General features: G+C 51.0%; 1 protein-coding gene, 1 long non-coding RNA gene and 1 other non-coding gene across 12 annotated transcripts; 1 reads left to right on the top strand and 2 right to left on the bottom strand.

The window, feature by feature from the left end:
* Positions 1–457: 457 nt before the first annotated feature.
* Positions 458–1,455, bottom strand: LOC106022083. The gene is made up of 3 exons (XR_001197144.3): positions 1,381–1,455; positions 762–1,205; positions 458–567 (listed from the first exon to the last, which is right to left on the bottom strand). It is a non-coding gene; the product is annotated as an uncharacterized LOC106022083 (long non-coding RNA).
* Positions 641–723, bottom strand: LOC121141652. Its single transcript, XR_005878616.1, has one exon. It is a non-coding gene; the product is annotated as a small nucleolar RNA SNORD60 (small nucleolar RNA).
* Traf7 (TNF receptor associated factor 7) lies at positions 1,300–20,413 on the top strand. 10 transcript variants are annotated; one of them, XM_021233849.2, is made up of 21 exons: positions 1,300–1,448; positions 9,253–9,368; positions 9,626–9,683; positions 12,009–12,103; positions 13,905–14,021; positions 14,522–14,614; positions 14,821–14,854; positions 15,417–15,600; positions 15,709–15,837; positions 16,845–17,062; positions 17,140–17,213; positions 17,418–17,466; positions 17,540–17,667; positions 17,847–17,929; positions 18,548–18,587; positions 18,689–18,805; positions 18,888–19,010; positions 19,189–19,308; positions 19,403–19,534; positions 19,619–19,738; positions 19,896–20,413. In XM_021233849.2, the coding sequence occupies exons 2-21, from the start codon at positions 9,291–9,293 to the stop codon at positions 19,908–19,910; spliced, it is 2,007 nt and encodes a 668-aa protein (XP_021089508.1). In that variant the 5' UTR covers positions 1,300–1,448; positions 9,253–9,290; the 3' UTR covers positions 19,911–20,413. The 10 variants fall into 10 exon arrangements, with proteins under 10 accessions (XP_021089508.1, XP_040604178.1, XP_005081675.1 ...); XM_005081618.4 differs by having other exon boundaries at positions 1,301–1,448; positions 12,012–12,103; positions 15,709–15,843; XM_013121695.3 differs by having other exon boundaries at positions 1,301–1,448; positions 15,709–15,843.
* The last annotated feature ends 158 nt before the right edge of the window (positions 20,414–20,571 follow it).

Here is a 20,571-nt window from a genome sequence, read left to right as displayed (position 1 = left end):
CCAGAGGTCCCGAGTTCAATTCCCAGCAAGCACATGGTGGCTTACAAGCATCTGTAATGAGATCTGGTGCCCTCTTCTGGTCTGTTTGCATACATAACAAATATATCTTTAAAAACCAAAACAAGGCCGGGCGGTAGTGGCGCACGCCTTTAATCCCAGCACTCGGGAGGCAGAGGCAGGCGGATCTCTGTGAGTTCGAGGCCAGCCTGGTCTACAAAGTGAGTTCCAGGACAGCCTCCAAAGCCACAGAGAAACCCTGTCTCGAAAAATAAAAAAAAACTGGGTTATCAAATCAAGACCAGAATGCCCAAAACCTCTTACTGACACAGAACAGGCTAAAGGTTCACCCTGGAGCAGAGTTCTAAAAAAACTTTACTTTCATGACTCACGCCGTTACAGACCACGTGAGAAGTTAGGCCCTCGGCAGTACATGAAATAACGACATCTGAAAACGGAGTAAGACTGTACTTTCAATTTTATTCAGATAGATGCCCAGCTTACCAGCAAATCCTTCTGCCCATTGTTGACTGGATGCAAGTCAAGGCGTGCAGCACAACTCACCATGCCCTGAAAGTAAAACAGAAATCTTTACTTTCGGTAACTTTTCATCCTCAGTCCTTCAATTAAAGGTAGAGCTCCCAAGCCTCAGTCTTGCAATGTAATCAGACTGCACATGCAGTTTTCATACGAGGTGTCAGAAATTAAAGCAATTCATCACAGGCTTGGTGCTACAAAGGAAAGCCAGGCCCGACTTATCTTACCTCCAAAACAGGAGTCAGAAGACTGAAGGGATACGTTAAACAAAACGGCTAACGCAGAGCCCAGACTTCCGCAGCAGTCGAGGAAAGGCTGGCCTGCAGTTGAGCGGCCCTACGAATTCCATTTGGCGACCAATGCCGGCAAAAACGTGTCTCACAGACAGACACAAAAACGCCAGCCTGCAACACTCGCTCACTCCCAAAAGACCGGCTGCTGCCGAAGCTTAAGCGTTTATAGAACTGCCCCTTATGTGATTGGACAGTCTCTGAGGAAGTACCCACCTTCTTTCGCTGCTGATAGGTTTCTCAAGCTATCATGCGTTTTTCCACCAATCATACCGTAGACTTTCTTCTGGAGGCGGTATCTTGGATCGCTCGAAGATCCTTCCTTTTGTAGAGCCTTTGAGTACATGAGCGACAAGTGCATTTAGCCAATCAAGTTCCGACCTGCAACATAGAGTGATTCTGAAGCCACCAATTCGGTCCTTTAGTGCCGAGGTCGCCGGAAGTCGTAGTTTATGAAATTCTAAGTGTGAATCAGCCGCCGGAGTTCCAGGAGTCCGTAAACTACGAGTCCCGACGTGCGTAGCGCCCTAGCCCTTCCGGCTCCTGTATCCTGTACCTTTCCGGGCCGAGGGGGCAAGATGATGCCGGAGGGTGTACTCGCTGCTCCCAGGCAGCCGCGGGCAGGTGAGTGTTCTCGCGTCTCGTTCTTCCTGGGTCTCGTTCTTCCGTGCTGTGCGGCAGGGCGCGTGCTGGCATGGGAGCGTCACAAGCGGTCGTGGGCCTAGCCTGGGGGGCGGGACTGAGACAGCTGGGGTCCACTTGACTCTCCGCAGACCGGTCTGTCACTCCTTCCTTTACTCTCTTTCTCGTTCCTTTTGCTCTCCTACGTTTATTGAACGCTGCCTGTGTGCCAGAAAGTATCCTAAGCTCTGGAGAGTCCGCAGAGAGCAGGATTCCAAACTGATAAGCTCATCTGGTACGCGGTTTCGAGACAGAACATTCTGCCTCCAGGGTCCTGTGCATTGTAGGATGTTGAGCAGCATTTCTGGATTTATTCCCTGGATGGTGGTAGTACCCACAGCCATGTTTTGCTACAACAAAAATGTTCCAAGATTTTAATAAGTGTCTCCTTGTGGCAACTCACACTCCAGAACTGTTACTCTTAAAAGGAGCGAGCGACTGACAAAAGAGTTACAAAATCATGAGGAACTGTGATTAAATATTACGGAAAAAAAAAGTCCACAAAAGTGAAAGCAGGTAAAGTGCTTGTTGAGCGTTCTTAAATCGTTTAGTAGGGAGCGCTACAGTTAGCCAAAGACCTAATGGAGAAACAATCTTGAGACATTGCTGGAAGAGCAAGAGGGACAAAGGCCCTGTGAGAAAGGGCTTGGAGCAAGCTAGCAAATTCTATAGGTGAGGTAGGAGGCAGATCAGGGCAAAGTCTGAGAACCTTCTGGTATGCATAATGATGAACTTTATCGTTCATGTGAGTTGCAGGAAGGACTAGGAAGCTGAATCATTGCTTTCTAACCCTCACTTGGCCAGTTGTCCCAGCCTGGACATTTTGAAGCAGGCCAAGATGATCAGATGAGGCTGAGGTGTAGAGATGTCTGCCACTTCAGTCTCATCTCCCCTCAAGGCCCTCATGCGTGCACAGGTCCATTCCTTTGTTCACGCTGGCCTTCATTTAGTAACCATTCAGTCTTTTTCTTCAGTCTTCTTTGGGCCTTGCTGTGCCCAGATACCTTTTTTTTCCTGGGGGGGGGTGTTATGTGGCAGGAACTGTTTCAGTCACAAAGGTACTCCAGGAGACACTGGAGGAAACTCCAGTTCCTGTACCCTGAGGTTCCTGCATCTATTGGCTGGTGTTCCTTCAGGTAGTGAGAATCACTATGTGCAACCTGACCAAGGTGACCACAGACCAGGAAGGAGTGGCCAAGACTGGTGTCCAAGTCCGAGAAGTTCCTTGCTGTAACTTCTTGTAGCTGTATATCAGAGTCTTTCTGGAAATGAATCAAAATGGGCTCTTTAGTTCTGATCTGTGGTAGACAAACAGAAATAAATGGGGTTCTCTGTCATTGCTCCTCAGATTAAACAGTCTTTGGGTATAAATCGTGGATGAAGCAATGCCTGGCGTGGGAAGTAGGAAGAAGGTCAGCTGAAGGAGGGTCTAAGATGGGCTGCCTGGCCCAGCTTAGCAAGGGACTAGCCTGAGGGTGCACTGGGGCTCCTGGGCTCCTGATGGCAATGGAGGGAGCAGAAGGGACAAAGCTTGGGTCAGCTTTTGTGTGCCCACACACTCCCTGGCTTGTTGTGGGCTGGCCTTTTGGCCTTTTCCAGCCTTTACTCCAGTCTCTCAGAGGTACTGCTGCTGCTGGTGTATCTGTAGCTTCTGGTTATGTCTTATCTCTGGCAGCTCCTTTCAGACTTGGATCCATTACTGTGTTTTATAGTGACAAATCCAATCTCTTTCAAAGTCAAGCAACTTGTCCAGTGGTTCCTTTCTGGAGTGGTCAAAGTGGACTTTGAACCCAGGTCTGTCTGAGTTTGTGGCCCATGGTCATGATCACTGCCACAAGTACCATGTGTGTGAAGTGCCAGCCTGTGCCCACCTTTAAAACTGATCAGCTGGTTGTATCTTACTGTGGGCCAGGGTACCTGTAAGCAAGTGGGTACCTAGTACTTTATCAGTTCTCTGATTGGCTTGTTCACGAGGAATCCTTGGAGAGGAACCTACCAACTCCCCTTCAATAGATACTCCCAGTATCCCCAGAACACGAGTCCTAGGGAAGAGTCATATGGCTGAAGGGAAACAGACCACTAGGAATGAGCTGATAATGTAGGACTTGATACTTGAAAGTCCCAAGCAGAGAAAGGTCACAGGGCAGAAACCGAGAAATAGGGTCATCCAATCCCAAGAGATGCAGGGGGATACCTGTTGTTTGGGGAGTTACAAGAGGGAATAACCCTGAAGAAACCCAGGTTTGAGGGTTGGAGCTGCTGTGAGTACCAGAAACAGGGGTGTAGTATGGGATGGGGCTGGGCGGGTCAGTGCCCTCTACCTTCTGTCTCGTCAGGGAGTTAAGTGACTGTACCCCAGCTTCTGTGGGTGGGAAGAAGAATGCACCAGGGAATCAAAGCCACAAGAGAAGCAGGTAGTCACACCTGTTACAAGTTTGACAGCAGTTGAATTTGTTTGAGATAGCAGGACACTCAAATGAGATGACATATACCTCAGAAGTTCTGTCTGCTCTGGGTCTGGCCAGTCCTCTCCTCTGGGAACCTTTGCACTTCTAGACAGAGCCTCATCCCTTTACCACAGACGTGGGAAGGAAGGACAGTAGGTGAGACTAGTGCCACGGGCAGGAGGGGTGTTGCAGTTCACTCTCTGAACTCTGAAGAAGTTCAGCCCGGCCAGGGAAGGTGCAGAGGCTGGATTGTGGGGGGGAAGCAGGCACAATGCTGGGAAGGAAAAGCTAGATAAGGGCCCAATGCAGAGTTTGAGCAGCAGGAAAACTGAGGGTAGAAGTCAGGCTGGGGTGCAGGGAGGGAAGGAAGCAGAATGGGCTTCTGCCCAGGGCTTTTAGAGATTCTGGGAGGTCCTCACTGAGGCAAGTAAAGGCACTCGAGGGGCGCTGGCTGTCATAGCCTGCCTGTTTGGGATGGAAAAGATGTGCTAAGGGGACATCAAGGGAAAAACCAAGGGCTTTGCTATGGCAACCAAGTCTGTTTCTATAGGATTTGGCAGCCAGATCTGGTTTTGAGCCAGAGGGAGCTGACGTAGGGCCTGGACATTCTTCAGGTCCCTGCCCTGGCTTTCTTACACCAGGAGATATGCTTGTTACTCTGGCAAATATAACCAGAGGGAGCTCTGGCTGAAGTCCAGCCAGCTCAGACAAGCCTTGAGCTACTTGTAAAGCCAAGGTAGATAGTGCCCTCCCCCATTGAGAGAGAGAGAGAGAGAGAGAGAGAGAGAGAGAGAGAGAGAGAGTCTGTCTGTCTGTCTCCAAGACTCCAAGACTGAGAGTGTCACTGTGTATTGAAGGCTGACCTTAGCCTTAGAGCAATCCTCCTGCCACAAGCTCTCAACCTTTTTGTCTTTAAAAGGACTAAATTGGAGCTAGAGAGGCGGCTCAGCAGTTAAGAGCACCTGCTTTTGCAGGGGACCCAGGTTCCGTTCTCAGCTCGCAGCTCTTTGTAACTCCAGTTCTAGGGGACCCAATATTCTCTCTTGGCCTTTGTGAGGACTCTGTTTATGGTGCCCAGACATACATCTAGACAAAACATTCACACCCATAAAATTAAATAGTTTTTTTGTTTTTGTTTTTCAAGACAAGGTTTCTCCTCTGTATTGTTTTGGAGGCTGTCCTGGAACTCACTCTGTAGACCAGGCTGGTCTCAAACTCACAGAGATCCACCTGCCTCTGCCTCCCAAATGCTGGGATTAAAGGCATGAGCCACCAATGCCTGGCTAAAATTAGATAATTTTTAAAAAAAAAAGATAGAATCTTGGGATTTTGGTTAAGAGCACTTACTGTTCTGGGATTTTGGTTAAGAGCACTTACTGTTCTGGTAGCAGTCTGGAGTTCAGGTCCTCGTGTTTAGAGTGGGTGACTCACAACCAGCTAAAACTCCAGGGAATCCAACACTCTTCTTTTTTTGTTTCTGTATCAGTACACATGCACACTTACACACACGCACGCGCGCGTGATTTTTTTTTTCTTTTTAAGATAACTTTGGTGGGGGGCGGGGTTGGAGAGTTGGCTTAGTGGCTTAGAGCACATGTTGTTGTTACAAAGAACTGGGTTTGATACCCAGCACCCACATGGAGGCTTACCATCTCCTTAAGCACCAACATGAATGTGGTACACAGACACACATGTGGGCAAAACACTCATACACATACACATAAAATAATAAAAGTAAATCTAAACAAAGTTTTGTTTTGTTTTTAAGAAAAATCTTTGGCTGGTGAGATGGTTCAGCAGATAAGGGAACTTGCTACCAAAGGTGACCTGAGGTCAATTCCTGGTACCCAGATAATAGAAGGAAGAGAACCAGCCTGTCCAGGTTGTCTTCTGACCTCCACATGTGTGCCATAGCACATGCACTCGCACTCACACACACACAACAAACAAACAAACAAATAAATGCCATCTTGTGGGGTAGATGACAACCTGAGTGGAAGGAGCACCTACTTCTGTCTACACACTCATGGTAGGAACTGTGGCACATACATACAAATGCACAAACAGAAAAATAAGTGGGGTAAAAAAGAATCTGAAAATGGAAAACATTAAAGTAAGATTCTGTTTCTCAAGGGTTTATGTCGTGGCCTCCACAGACAAGCAGAGCCTTCTTGAGCTTGGGAAAGAGGCAAGGGCGCTTACGTGGCAAGTCCCGGCTTAACCCACAGCACATAACTTTTTCTAGCTTGAGAATGGGCTGCCAACCTTGTAGAAAGCTGTCCTTCCAACCCTGGGAATTAGAGGCCAGTCGTGATCAGGCTTCTAGGACACATAACCCCTAAGGAGTTCCTACTCGGGTTGACAGCTTTCTTCCAGAGTGCCTTGGCAGGGTGTAGTTTCCAGCTTCTGGTGTGTTTGGCCTGCGTGACACTTTCCCTGATGTCTCAGCCTGCCCCCACCAGCTGGGGAATCCTGTTATTGCAAAGCTCAGGCCCTGGGGAACTGACCTGAAGAGCGCCTTCAATGTGTTGCTCAATCCTGTAGTGGCTGCCTTGGGGGTGGTGCACAGATGGGGGCTCTGGACTCTAGCCTGAGGTTAGCTTATCCTCTGTCCCTGAAGGAGGCTGAACCCACATGAACTGGGAAGCTGCTTCTCAGGCCAGAGCAGTCTGCCTCCCTCCTTTCCAGCTCAGTTTAGGGCTATGCTTCTCGCTAGTTCTGATCCTCGTACTGCCTCTGTGGACTGGCCACTGATTTGCATGTGGCCAAGTATACTTTTTTGACCTTACAATAGAACCAGAGAGAAGCCAGGCACTGTGCTCCTGGGCTCACAACGCAAAGCAACAGGTGCTAGGAAACAACTCTGTGGAATGTAGTCCTGTCTCTTACTTCTACCCTGTGAGCCCACCTCCTGAGTTTCTCCAAAGGGTTACATCTTTCACACTGATGGAGCAAGTCTGAAGCCCCCACGTTTAGTCTGGTTGGAAGTCCCTGTGGCAAAGGTGTTTTCATCTAAGTTATTTGACAAGCAAGACCCTGGCAGCTATCAAGGACCTTCCTGCTCAGGGAAGAGACTGCTGGGGGAAGGGGTAGAAGATGCAGAGTTGCCTACAGGCCTACCTCCTCTGAGAACACACTCAGAAATACACAGAGCCAAACCCTGGCGCCACAGGTGGGCCTGGGGGTATCTGGCGGTTTTGAGGTGGGTGCGGTGGGAGGGAGGAGGTGACTACCATAGAAGCCTCTGGTTTGCATGGGCAACTGTCATGGCAGCTGTGTGGCATGAAGCTAAGGTCAGAAGAGGTAGGCCTTGGCCTGCCTTTTAGAGAATTCCGCCTACCTGTACCTGAGGATGTTTAGAGTGACAGCTGGCAAGTGCCTGACAGTACCAATCACGGGCCAGAATCGACCCTGACTTGTGAGGTGGAGGGTTGAGGCCTGAGGCCCAAAGGCTAAGTGGGTCCATGTCAGGTAGATGGAATTGCAGGTGGTAGGTAAGGCTGAGCAGAAACAGGAAAGGATCAGGGATCAGCAGGGGTTGTAGACAGGTTGGGAGCCACTGCTTCCTCGGGGCTCCCTGGGTGGGACTGAGCAACTCTGAGTAAAGCAGGACAGACTGTGGCCTTCTCGTGTTTGTATGGAAGAGACCACGTCAGGAGGACTGGTGGAGACAGTGGCAGAAGCCGCCCATGTGCAGTATTCCTAGGGAACTGGGATCTGTCTCACCTTGATCTAGGGCCTAGGTTAGCACATGATTCACCTGGACCCCTCTGCGCTCCCTCCCTTCCTGTCCCTTTTCTGTCCTCAACAGCCTTGGCACAAACCAAGCCACCCTGTGGTGTGGTCCTGGCATGTGGAATGGATACTCCCCTGCCATGTCTCCCTAGAAGATGGCTTCAAAGGCTCCACTTGGGCAATGAGCCTATGGTATGAATCACTAGGTGGCCTCATGATTGTGACCCATGTGGCAGGCTTTCTTGGAGTGCCAGCCCCCAAATCATGACATGGAGATTTATTAATCGTGAATGCTCAGCCTTATCTTGTTTCTAGCTGGCTTTCCTTAAATGTAAATTAACCCACTTCTATTCATCTCTGTGCTGCCCTGAGGCTTGTTTACATCATCTCTGTGCTGTCAATCCTGCTTTCCTGCTTCCTCCATGCCTAGCTGGCAGGCTCCCCTTTTCTCTCTGCCCACCAGCCCTGCCTGTTTCCCCTCTACCAAGCTATTGGCCGTTATTCGTTATTCTTATTAAACCAGTCAGGTGCCTTAGGCAGGCAAGGTAAAATAGCAACACATTAAATAAATACACAAACATTCTATTCCACAACAACCCTGCTCCTTGCAGGAAGCTCTCCGGGGCATAAGTAAGGCTGCTGCTTGCTTGTTTACTGAATAGTGGTGCCCTCTTTGCTCTATCCTTGCAGCATCCTGAGAAGGGGGAACCCCTGAGGGGATGCCTTCTGACATGGCTGTGTCCCTGCAATGTATAAAGCTGTAGTGTCGCAGGGTGGGTGTTGTCCTGGACCTGTCCTGAGTATGACCTGGTGACTGGGTCTCTTTCTAATCTTCCCTTTCCTGTAGACTCCAAATGCCCACCCTTTCTCTTGCCCCCTCTTCTGGGCAGAGCAGGGACACTGCCCTTGCATGCTTCATGCTTCCCTTGTGCCGTCTGCTACCCACAAGTTGGTATGGGTGACCACCGTTGGTTGAGATCTAGGGTTCTCTTTTTCCCGTGACTTGCCCTATATGACCACAGTTGGGAGACAGGCTCAAGTGACTTTGCCCATGGGTTCTTGGTGATCCTGGCTGGATCCTGATAGCATCTGCTGTGGCAGAGAACATATTCATGTTGCTCTGGTCCTCGTGTGATTAAATCCTGTCTAATGGATGGGTAGAAAGCAAGACCTAGCCTTAGCCAATAAGGACATTTGGCCTGCAAAGGGGCAGGCCTCAAAGTGATGAGCTGTGATCAGGACCAGCGGATCAGCCAATACAGATGGGGTTTTTCACATCAGTGCTAGAGCTGAGTGGGTTTCTCAGAAGGTCCAGGCCTGAAGGGATGGTACCACTAAAGGTCGCCTGTCCTCAGGGGCCTCCTTTCCTGTACCTGGGGCCTTTGCAACTTTAAATGAGGGGCAGAAACCCTCGCCCATTGCGCACCTACCAACAGAGGTGGGAAGAAGTTAACACCTGCCCTGTGATGGACTGGCTAGAGGGCCTACCAGGTGGGGATGCTGGGCTGACTTCTAGGTACCTAGGATGCCACCTCCGAAGTCCTTCATTTGTATTCTGCCTATAGGGGACACTGCCCAAGGAACCTGGATGCCTCTCTAGAGTATGAGCTCAGCCAAGAGTGCCCGCTACAACCGCTTCTCTGGGGGGCCTGCCAGCCTTTCCTCCCCAGACAGCAGTGGGGTAAGAGAGGTCCTGAGGGTGAGGGTCTGCCCTCTGCATACCATACCCAAGGCCCTCAGCATGCTATGTATATATAACCTGCAACTGAGGGCAGAGCTACTAGCAGTCCTTTTCTTCCCTGGAGGGTCCCCCAGGACAACCTGTGCCTGTTGATAGTGTGTCCCTGTATATGCGTGCAGGCGAGCCACCAGCAGGTAAGCATGTCAGTATATGTGACCCTGTGCAAATTGCATTAAGTCTTTTCCATTGTCTATTAGACCAGAATGGAAACGACCTTTGGGCCTACCTTTTCGACCGTCACCACCATCACCAAAGGTGAGCCTGTGATCAGGAGGAATCGGTATTCTACTGGGTTCTACGGGTACTTCCTGGTGGGTGCGCACTAGGTACTTTTGTTGGTGAAGGAGCATTGTTGTCTCCTGGCCTCTTTTTCTTGCCATGTTTCCACTACCAGCTGGGCAGAGTTAGGCAGTCCCGATCCTGTGCCTCACCTTAGTTATTAGCTGCCCCCACACCTCCTCCTTCCTGAAAGCTTACCCATCCCCTCTGGGGGCAGCTGTCCTGACTTCCCTGGCACCACCAGGTATACTTATATCTTACCACAGTGACTCATGCCTCATCCCAGCCATGGGGTCCTAGTGTTCAGGAGGGTGTGATTGGCATAGCATCTTTTCTAGGGTGGAATCTAGTGCTGTCAGACATTGTGCTTCAGAGATCATAGCCCAGGTTGGCAGTGGGGCAGCATCCTTGCTGAAGGCTGGGGACAGTCAGGGTTCTGGGGCGTTATGTTCTGCTTTTCAGTACTCACTCCACTGCAGGAGTGCACCACCTACTAATTGGTTTTTTAATTGCCTTCCCATGGCTGAAGGCACAGGCCTACCAAGTGCATACCAGTGTCTTTTAATTCTGGATGACCTGGGGGGGGGGCTCTGAAAGAGTCTCTTGTTCCACACAGCCTACCCAGGAAGCTGTTGCTTAATGTCTCATCTATCTTTAGAGACTACACAGTATCTGTCACTACTGTTGAGGGCTCCATGTGGTCTGTTGTGCCCTGGCTTCTGGTGGCTAGGGGTCATCAGCTAGGCAATGAGGTACCAGTACTTGCCTCGTCTGGCCTTTCTCATTACAGATGGAGAAACTGAGGCCCAATCACAGGACAGACATTCATATTCCTGGTCTTGAGTGGAGGCATTTAGGATTGTGGTTGCTTTGACATCTGGATCTGTTTGAACCTGGGCTAGTTGTAGCCTGTCCCCAGTGCTATAACCTATAGGGTCTATGAGTTGTTTCCCTGGTTCCCATGTGGACCCTTGACATTTATTCTCCAGGAACCCTTCCCTACCTTCTGGCCCAGACTGGGCAGGGTATTCTGTGGGCAAGAGGAGGGAGGCCAATAAGACTAGCTAGCCCTAGTTCCTGAATCTGATTGTGCCAGGGAGGAGGCAGGAGAACCAAGGCTACCATAAGCGGTATAGGATTGGCCATATATTAGCCAAGGTCCTTCAGTCTCTTTGTGCCTCAGTTTCCTTTTCTGAACCAAGGCTGTCAGAGAACTCAACCTTGCAGAGTTACCTTGAAGGTCAAAGGGATGTCCCCAAATGATCTACCCTAAAAAGATGCCATGCCACTCCTGCACAATTGGGGTTGATTATATACCCAGCTAGGCACAGAGGCCCCCTTGTCAGGCTGAAGAATAGAACCTTGCAGGGGCTCTGAAAGAAAGGTCTTAGCTTAAAAAGAAAGAAAGAAAGAAAGAAAGAAAGAAAGAAAGAAAGAAAGAAAGAAAGAAAGAAAGAAATAAAGGTATGCACTTGGTAGGCCTGTGCCTTCAGCCATGGGAAGGTCTTAGCTGAGTATGATGTTGCTTGCCTATCATCCTAGCACTCCAGAGATGGAGGCAGGAAAATAATGCATTTGAAGTAACCTTGAGCTACATGGAGAGATCCTGTCTTAAAACAAGGGTTGAGCCAGGCATGGTGATGTACACCACTAATTCCAGCCCTTTGGGAGACAGAGTCAGGTAGATCTCTTTTGAGTTCCAGGCCAGTCAAGGCTACATAGTGAGACTAGGTCTCAAAAAACAAACTCAGCAAGAGCTGGATCTAAAAAGATGTCTTAGGGGTTCTTCAAAGGACCCAGATTCAGTTCCTAGCACCCACATGGTATTACATGGCAACTAGCAACTCCAATTCTAGATCTGATACCATCTTCTGGCCTCCATGGGTACCAGCACATATGTGGTGCACAGATGTACATGTAGGCAAAACACTCACACACACAAAATTTAAAAGGAAAAACAAGGCTGAGGATGTATGCTCTTGCTTAGTATGAGCTGGTTTCTGGGTTCTCCACACCAGACAAGGGAAATAAACCATTTAAAAGTCTCCAGTTGGTAAGCAGGGTTGGGCAGCTAGCAGTACCCATCCTCAGTTATCTGCAGGACCAGGCTGATGAGCCAGTAAAGTACTGGTCTTACCTCGGGAGACAATCTCAGATACCATGACCCATTCCAGGACCCTCTTGCTGCTGGGGAAGCTGAAAACTAGAGAGAATCCAAAGGGTCCCATAGACGTAGACTCTGCCAGCAGAGCGCTGTTCCTCCAGTGACGGTCGTGTCACCAGCCTTCCCCTCTCTTTTAGCAGCCGATGGGAGCAGCACATACAAACAGCATCGCAGGACACCTTCCTCCTCTAGCACCCTTGCCTATTCACCACGGGATGAAGAGGACAGCATGGTAGGTCCTCGCCATGCAGGAACCCAGTACGAGTCCTAACCCTTCTACCAGGTCCTCCACTCTGACAGGAGAGCAGAGAAGTGGGAAGAGTGAACCCCTTGAGGCCTAAGCACTTGTCACATTCCTGAGACTAAGAGGAAGCTCTGTAGCTGGATGGTGGCAGGAAGCAGCCAGTTTGTGGGACTGGGCTTTAGAGCATGGCCCCTGAAGGCCAGGTCTGGCGGTTTTAGTTCTAAAGTGAAGTGGGAGCCACGAAGTGCTTTCTCAAGTGAGTCTGCCGTGGGACAGAGGGCAGCGGGTAGAATTGGAGTCCTTGCTTGGAGGGCAGGCCAGGCCAGGCAAGAGGCACCAGACTTTTTTCCCTTTTTGCTTTTACTTTTTTTACTTTTAGTAGTTTTTTGTTGTTGTTTGTTTGTTTTCATTTTTGTTTTTTGAGGCAGGGTCTTTCTACATTGCCCGCACTGTCCTAGAACTCACTGTGTAGACCAGGATGTCCATGAACTTAGAGATCTGCCTATCTTTCTCCCGAGTGCTGAGATTAAAGGCATGTGCTGCTATTCTCAGCCCCTTTCCCCTTTTCAATAGGAAGATAAATTCTGAATAGGCATATTATGGACCTGGCACAGCATTGAGCCCAAGGATGTACCTATCTCCTCTAACTGCAGCTATCCTGGGCCTTGGAAGTGAATTCTTTGTGCCTTGGTTTTGGATACTCTATTCTGGGGCATCTGACAGGTTACAGTATCTTTAAAGATGTACTGGAATCTTCTGTTTGCTGTGGGGTGATAGGCAGCCATGCCTACCCCATCTCACTAACCTGGCCTCAGTTCTTGTGATCAGGGTGGGAGCCTAAGAGCTGGCCTGGCCAGTAGGCAGAGGAGAGTGCAGCTCTGTACCTGCGTAGTGCTCCTTGCTCCACTGCCTACCACTACTACCTCTGGGGATGTTTGACTCACTTCCTTTAACTTTGCCCTCTGGGCCTCACATGGTATTCCCATGCAAGCTGTCACTTGGGACATCAGAGTTAAAGGAGATGGGCACTGACCTGGTGAATGAAATACATGTCCAGTCTCTGCCTCCTGTTTAGGGACACCCAGAACTGGGATTGGCTGCATCTCTGTTCTCTAGCACTCTTCTCTGTTCTGGACATAGGCTCAGGAGTGACAGGTGGGCCCAGGACATTGGGTCCAAGACAGATCATTGCTCACAAATGAGGCTGCAGGTGTCTGTCAGCCTGCAGGGAGGAGCTACAGCAGCGGCGACTCTTGGATACTGTGCCTCTCTCTCCCGGGGCCTCATCAAAATTTGCTTCCCTCCGGTCTCACGAGGCTAGGTCAGCCTCTGGTAGAACATTCCTGCTGGTACAATGAGCCTTCTTGGCTGGGGCTAGTGTCTCCTGGCCAAGAAGGCCACTTAGCCCATGGCCATGTCTCCTTGACCAGGCTTTTACTCTTTTCTGGTCAGTAATCTGGGGTCTTAACTGCTCCAGGATTGGCTGGTGGGTGCAGCCTCTCTGCAGCCCACATTCCCTCACGGGAAGCAGGAAGAAGCCTGAGCATGTCCTGTAGAATTGAATAGCAGGAAATCTCTCCATTTACACAAAGAAAATTGGCAAGCAGGAACGGGCAGCCCAGCACCAGAGGCCAGGGCTGGCCACCACAGTAGCAGGGACTGAGGCCACACCAGCCTCCCACACACAATCCACAGCCACAGCTTTGTGGGTTTGTTGGAAGTGGGGTGGCTTAGGGACACCCTGCCTGCACAGGGCTCAACCCCTGATAAGCTGCCTCCATCTACGCAGCCCCCTATCAGCACTCCTCGCCGCTCTGACTCAGCCATCTCTGTCCGCTCCCTACACTCCGAGTCCAGCATGTCCCTGCGCTCCACGTTCTCGCTGCCTGAGGAGGAGGAGGAGCTGGTAGGTGTGGTAGGCTTGACAGGAACCATCTTCCAGGATTGTCACTGCTGCTGTGGCATGGGCACTTTCCCCTCAGGCCACACCAACACAGCACACAGTGAGGGTAGGTCAGACCTGGTTAGGGCCTCTGGTCCACATTGAAGCTCAGGGTTCCATCTCCCACTCCTGTCTGAAGGCTGCCTGGGGATGAGTGGTGGGAGGGTGGGGCTCAGATAGGGTACTTTTCTAGTCTGTGTGCCAGGAAGAGGGCCCAGTAATGCTGGCTGAGACTATGTGCAGATGCTGTATGTGTGTTCGTCACTGCGTGCGGCCTGCCTGAGTCACACCCCTTGCTTTTGCTCCTCTCTTGGTTCTCTAGTTCAACAGCACCTTCAACATGATAAGCCCAGCCCTAGAGAGCAGCTCTGGACAGGGTGGGTGCGCAGGGAGCTTGGGCAGTTAATGTTACTGAGGGTTTGTTCCCCACCTCCTGATCATCTGACTTTGTTCTCTCTGTCTAGGAACCGTTGGTATTTGCTGAGCAGCCCTCAGTAAAACTGTGTTGCCAACTCTGCTGCAGTGTGTTCAAGGATCCTGTGATCACTACATGTGGGGTAAGGTCACAGACACTCCCCAATCCCAGGTGCTCCCCTTGACGCTCAGGCCAGCGAACTGCTGGCCTTGCTCATAGTCCTAAACTGGCTGTCAGGAACGTGCTCTTTGCACCTTGTGGGATGGTGTGAGCTCTGGGTTATCACAAACCTTGACTTAGAGGGAAGACAACTACAACATCCTCCAAGTCCACTTTTTGTCCCCACAGCACACGTTCTGTAGACGATGCGCCTTGAAGTCAGGTAGGTCTGTGCCTCTAATCCAGACCTGGGGAGGGCGGTAGGTGGTCCCCACCCTGCTACTTCCCAGGCTGCTCGCAGGGCTGAAATAGTGTTGCAAGGGCTCAAGCCCATCAGGCAAAGGCCTCTATAGCAAAGCAGACTGCAAATTCCTGATGTCTCTAGACTCAGAGCCTTTGCTGTGGTGGACATGGGATGGGTCCCAGGGTGAGAGCTTGGGCACCAACAGATGCTGTTGTTCCTGGCAACCCCTGCTTCTATCTCACACCAAGCTAGCTGCCTTTCCACTATCTGCCCACTCACCACCCCTTGACTCTGTCCAAGACTACTGGGTCACCTAAGAGGCCTCTGTCACCTGTTCACCCTCTGGGAGGTCTGCTGTGCAGCTTTCCTGTATAGGCACCTTGGGGCTGATGGAAGAATGGACACGGCACCTGCTGGGCTTCTGTTGACCTGTCCTGTCATTGCACCTCCCTTTCCCAAGACTTAGCTTCCCACTGGGCAAGGCTGCCAGGTTGAGAGGTGGCTGGGCAGGTGGTGGGCTCAGCATGTCCTCCTCTCCCAGAGAAGTGTCCTGTGGACAATGCCAAGCTGACAGTGGTGGTGAACAACATTGCAGTAGCTGAGCAGATCGGAGAGCTCTTCATACATTGTCGGCATGGTTGCCATGCAGTAGGCACTGGAAAGCCTGGCGTCTTTGAGGTAGACCCAAGGGGCTGCCCCTTCACCATCAAGCTTAGTGCCCGGAAGTGAGTACCTCCTGATTCTCCATCTCTGTGGGGTTGCTGACCATGTTTACCTCTCTGGGGCTACACTGTGGGACACTCAGCTCATCCTTATGTCCTGCATATGCACAGGGACCACGAGAGTAGCTGTGACTACAGGCCTGTGCGCTGCCCCAACAACCCCAGCTGCCCTCCCCTTCTCAAGATGAATCTAGAGGCCCACCTGAAAGAATGCGAGCACATCAAGTGTCCCCACTCTAAGTACGGGTGAGTGGGCGGGGGTGGGCTGTGGGCTGGTGGGTTTGAGTTCATCAGGTGAGGGCTTCTGGGAGCTGGTGCCTGGGAGATGGACCAGAGCTGGGAGCCACACCAATGACTGCCATCACAGCCCACATATCCAGTGCCTAGGAGAACACAGGACTGAACAGGTTGGAAGTGGGGTATCAGGGAAGGTGGGTAAAAGGCATAGACTTGAACAAATGGCTGAAATGGGAATGGAGGGGAGGCAGGGACAGAAGGAAAGGAATATTCTGCCTAGCTGTTAAGAGCAGGGAGGGTGTTGATGGGCAGAAATTTTATTCTGAGGGAGGGAGGGATCCTTGAGGCTTTCTGGAAGTATGTGATAAAATTTCATTGGCGAGGGGCTGGAAAGATAGCTCAGAAGTTAAGAACACTAGCTGGTCTTCCAGAGGTCCTGAGTTCAATTCCCTCACGACCAACTGTAATGAGATCTGGTGCTCTTTTCTGGCCTGCAGGGATATGTGCAGACAGAACACTGCATACATAATAAATAAATAAAATCTGGATCTGGGGGTAATGACTGTGATGACTTGAGAGATTTTTTTTGTTTGTTTGTTTGTTTGTTTTGTTTTTGTTTTTTGGCTTTTCGAGACAGGGTTTCTCTGTATTGTTTTGGAAGCTGTCCTGGATCTAGACTGTAGACCAGGCTGGCCTCGAACTCACAGAGATCCACCTGCCTCTGCCTCCTGAGTGCTGGGATTAAAGGTGTGCGCCACCAACGCCCGGCTTGTTTGTTTGTTTTTTCAAAACAGGATTTCTCTATGGCATTAGAGGGTGTCCTGGAACTAGCTTTTGTAGACCAGGCTGGTCTTGAACTCACAGAGATCCACCTGCCTCTGCCTCCTGAGTGCTGGGATTAAAGGCGTGTGCCACCAACGCCCGGCTGACTTGAGGGATTTAATTAGGTTAGGGAGGCTAAAGGTCAGTTTTGCCAGGCAGGCAAGTGGGCAGCTGTCCTGTTCCCCCAGGTGCACATTTATCGGGAATCAGGACACATATGAGACACACTTGGAAACATGCCGCTTTGAGGGCCTGAAGGAGTTCCTGCAGCAGACTGATGACCGCTTCCATGAGATGCATGTGGCGCTGGCCCAGAAAGACCAGGAGATCGCCTTCCTGCGCTCCATGCTGGGCAAGCTCTCAGAGAAGATCGACCAGCTGGAGAAGAGCCTTGAGCTCAAGTTTGGTAGGGTCTAGTCCAGAGAACCTGGGGTTCAGCACTGCTCTGGACCCCAGTAATACCTTTCTTTTCTTGTTTCTCAGATGTCCTGGATGAGAACCAGAGCAAGCTCAGTGAGGACCTCATGGAGTTCCGGAGGGATGCATCCATGTTGAATGTGAGTATGTGAGGGTTGCAGTGGTGAGACACAGGAGGGCAGATTCAGGTTCCTCCTCTGGCTGTTGGCTGTTGCCCTTAGTGCTCAGGGTTTAAGGCTCTATGTTCCAGTAAGAATTGACCTTATGCCTGGGGCTTCATAGTGTCACCAGAGGTCATCGTCTGTTCCACCCAACCATTCTCTACTCTGTTCTTGGCCTTGCAGGATGAGCTGTCTCACATCAATGCACGCCTGAACATGGGTATCCTTGGATGTGAGTATAGTCCACTGCTGCTAACATTGTCCCCAGAGCCCTACCAGTCCCTCACTAACTTCTTCCTTTGCAGCCTATGACCCTCAGCAAATCTTCAAGTGCAAAGGGACCTTTGTGGGCCACCAGGGCCCTGTCTGGTGTCTCTGTGTCTATTCCATGGGTGACCTGCTCTTCAGTGGTTCTTCTGACAAGACGATCAAAGTGAGTGGGGTTCTGGTCCACAATCTCTGCAGCATGACTGGGCTCAAGTGGGCACTGCATGCCAGCCTGTGCTGCCTCCTATCTATCCATAGTTGGGTCTTCTCCCTTAATGGCTGTTATCTTGTCATTTTGGCATCGGACTGACCCTGTGGGGACCTTGTCTGGCCTGATCTCTGCAGGTGTGGGACACATGTACCACTTACAAGTGCCAAAAGACACTGGAGGGCCATGATGGTATTGTGCTGGCGCTCTGCATCCAGGGGTGAGTCTTGATATTATACCCACTGACCACAGGGCCAGGGCCAGGATATGCTATACTGACACCCTGGCCTGTATTTGAGCCTGTGTAGCTTGTGTCTGTTCCACCTATGGAAAACTCACACCTGAGCAATACTTGGGTCCTAAATGACAGTCTATGAACACCTGCCCTAGTATGTCAGGTGGCTAGAAGCCAGAGGTGACACTCTTAGAGGGTAGGACAGCTCAACTGTCACCAGGATGACAAGTACCTTGGACTTAACTCTGGTTATAGTACATGTGGCAGCTTCTTAGTAGGCTCTTTCCTAGCCTGGCCCTCCTTTCTTGTGTTGTGTTGGGCTGTAGTCATGCTAGGTGTTGATGGCAAGGGCCATGCTCAACTTACTGGTGGTGGTAGCCTCCTTGGGACTTGGGATTCAAGATGGCTGAGCTTGCTCGGCTCAGCCATCAAATGTTTCCCAGACTGGTTGTTCATATCCAACTATGCAAACTGAGAATGGGCTCAGCAGTGGGGAAAAGCCATGCCCCTGGGACCAAGTCAGGTTGGTTCCTGGGCAGCCAGGGTATTGTGCCCAAGAATGGTAGCTTCTCTTGCGTCCATATGTTGACTTTGCTTCCCCAGGTGCAAACTATACAGTGGGTCTGCGGACTGCACCATCATTGTGAGTGGAGCACAGGAGTCGGGGTGGGGGGCAAAGAAAGCCCAGTGTTCTTCCTTTCCTCACCAACCCTGAGTCCTGGGGTTTACTGTTACCCCCTACAGGTGTGGGACATTCAGAACCTGCAGAAGGTAAACACCATCCGGGCCCATGACAACCCTGTGTGCACACTAGTATCCTCCCATAACATGCTCTTCAGCGGCTCCCTGAAGGCCATCAAGGTATGGGCAAGGGGTGCCCAAGTGTGTGGGGGTACTGGGGCAGTGGATTATTTCTAGCCCAGGCTCATGTCCATCCCTACAGGTTTGGGACATCGTGGGCACTGAGCTGAAGTTGAAGAAGGAGCTCACAGGCCTCAACCACTGGGTGCGGGCCCTGGTGGCAGCACAGAGCTATCTGTACAGTGGTTCTTACCAGACAATCAAGGTGTGCCGAGCCATCCCTCGTGGCAGGAACTTGCCCTCTGTTGCACTTCTTAGGGTGTTCTAGAGCTCCTTCTGCCCCTTTTCTACCCTCCTACATGTTCTGAGCCTGTCTCCTGAATTCTAGAGGCCCAAGGTAAGTAAGTGCCTGGCCTGAGATTAAGTGACGTACTTTTCCCTAGATATGGGACATTCGGACTCTCGACTGCATCCATGTCCTGCAGACATCTGGTGGCAGTGTTTATTCCATTGCTGTGACAAATCACCACATTGTCTGTGGCACCTATGAGAACCTCATTCATGTAAGGGCTAGGCAACCCTGTAGCAGGCCTCCATCTCTCCTGCCCTTGTTTTGGGTTCCTATCTCTTAACTTACTTAGGCCTGTCTCCTTCCAGGTATGGGACATTGAGTCCAAAGAGCAGGTGCGGACCCTAACGGGCCATGTGGGCACAGTATATGCCCTGGCAGTCATTTCAACACCAGACCAGACCAAAGTCTTCAGTGCATCCTATGATCGGTCCCTCAGGGTATGTGCTGCCCAGGAGCAGGAGGCGGCCTAGAAGTGGCTGGGCCAGGGTAGGTCCTTACAGCTCTCGTGTCTCCCTCCCCAGGTCTGGAGTATGGACAACATGATCTGCACACAGACGCTGCTGCGCCATCAGGGCAGTGTAACTGCACTAGCTGTCTCCCGGGGCCGGCTCTTCTCAGGGGCTGTGGATAGTACCGTGAAGGTCAGTGCCTGTGGCTCAGGCTGTTGACGGGTTGCATAGGATCGAGCTCTGAGAGTGGGTGAAGGGGAGGTGGCTGAGGCAGGTAGAGGATTGGGAGACCAGCCTGAAGGGGATCCTTGTGCCACAGGGGATCTGAAACAAAACCCTTTCTTTGCAGGTTTGGACATGCTAACAAAATCCAGACCAAGCTTTGACTCCCTTTGGGTCTGTCAGTCAGGCTGGTCCTACATGATGGCCTTGGAATTTCTGCCTGTCTTGTGGAGACAGACAGGCTCAAACAGCTAGGCAGTGTCATCTCTGCCCTATGGCTGGTGAGGGATCTTTCTTTAGGCCCTGCTCTTAACTTTTACCAGAGAAATGTCCATCCCTTCTCTGGGCGCCAGGTACGATGCTTGCCCGGCCCACCGTTCATTTCACTCCACAGAGTTTTGTTTTGAGACAGAGTCTCACTATGTAGCTCTGGCTGTCCTGGAACTCACCATGTCGACCAGGCTGGCCTCAAACTCACAGATCCACCTGCCTCCACCTCCCAAGTGCTGGGATTAAAGGCGTGCGCCAGCACTCCTGGCAGGACCCAGATGGACCATGGGTCTTTTTACTCCCCTTTTCTACTGGTTTTAGACTGTATATAGATTTTATTACTTCCCTGTTGAAATAAAAGCTTCACAGACTGTGCTTGTGAGTGGAGATAGCTTTTGGGATCATGATTCACATGGCCTCAAGCATGTGAACCTGGTGAGCCTGGGGAGGATGTGGGGAGGAAGGGAGGCTGGGTGGACTTTTCTCCCCTGCAGAGGCAGTTGTCATTCTTTGGCTCCCAGCTTCCAGTTTCT

This window comes from Mesocricetus auratus, unplaced genomic scaffold (assembly GCF_017639785.1).
Source record: "Mesocricetus auratus isolate SY011 unplaced genomic scaffold, BCM_Maur_2.0 Super-Scaffold_100007, whole genome shotgun sequence".
Lineage (NCBI taxonomy): Eukaryota > Metazoa > Chordata > Mammalia > Rodentia > Cricetidae > Mesocricetus > Mesocricetus auratus.
The sequence above is the reverse complement of the archived record's forward strand: the minus strand, read 5'-3'. Positions and strand labels throughout refer to the sequence as shown.

Excerpts from the sequence above, each read along its gene's own strand:
- Traf7 (XM_013121695.3), top strand. The coding sequence starts at position 9,291 with ATGAGCTCAGCCAAGAGTGCCCGCTACAACCGCTTCTCTGGGGGGCCT. Across the intron at positions 9,369-9,625 it reads CCTCCCCAGACAGCAGTGGG|ACCAGAATGGAAACGACCTT; the intron begins GTAAGAGAGGTC and ends ATTGTCTATTAG. Across the intron at positions 14,855-15,416 it reads ACGATGCGCCTTGAAGTCAG|AGAAGTGTCCTGTGGACAAT; the intron begins GTAGGTCTGTGC and ends CTCCTCTCCCAG.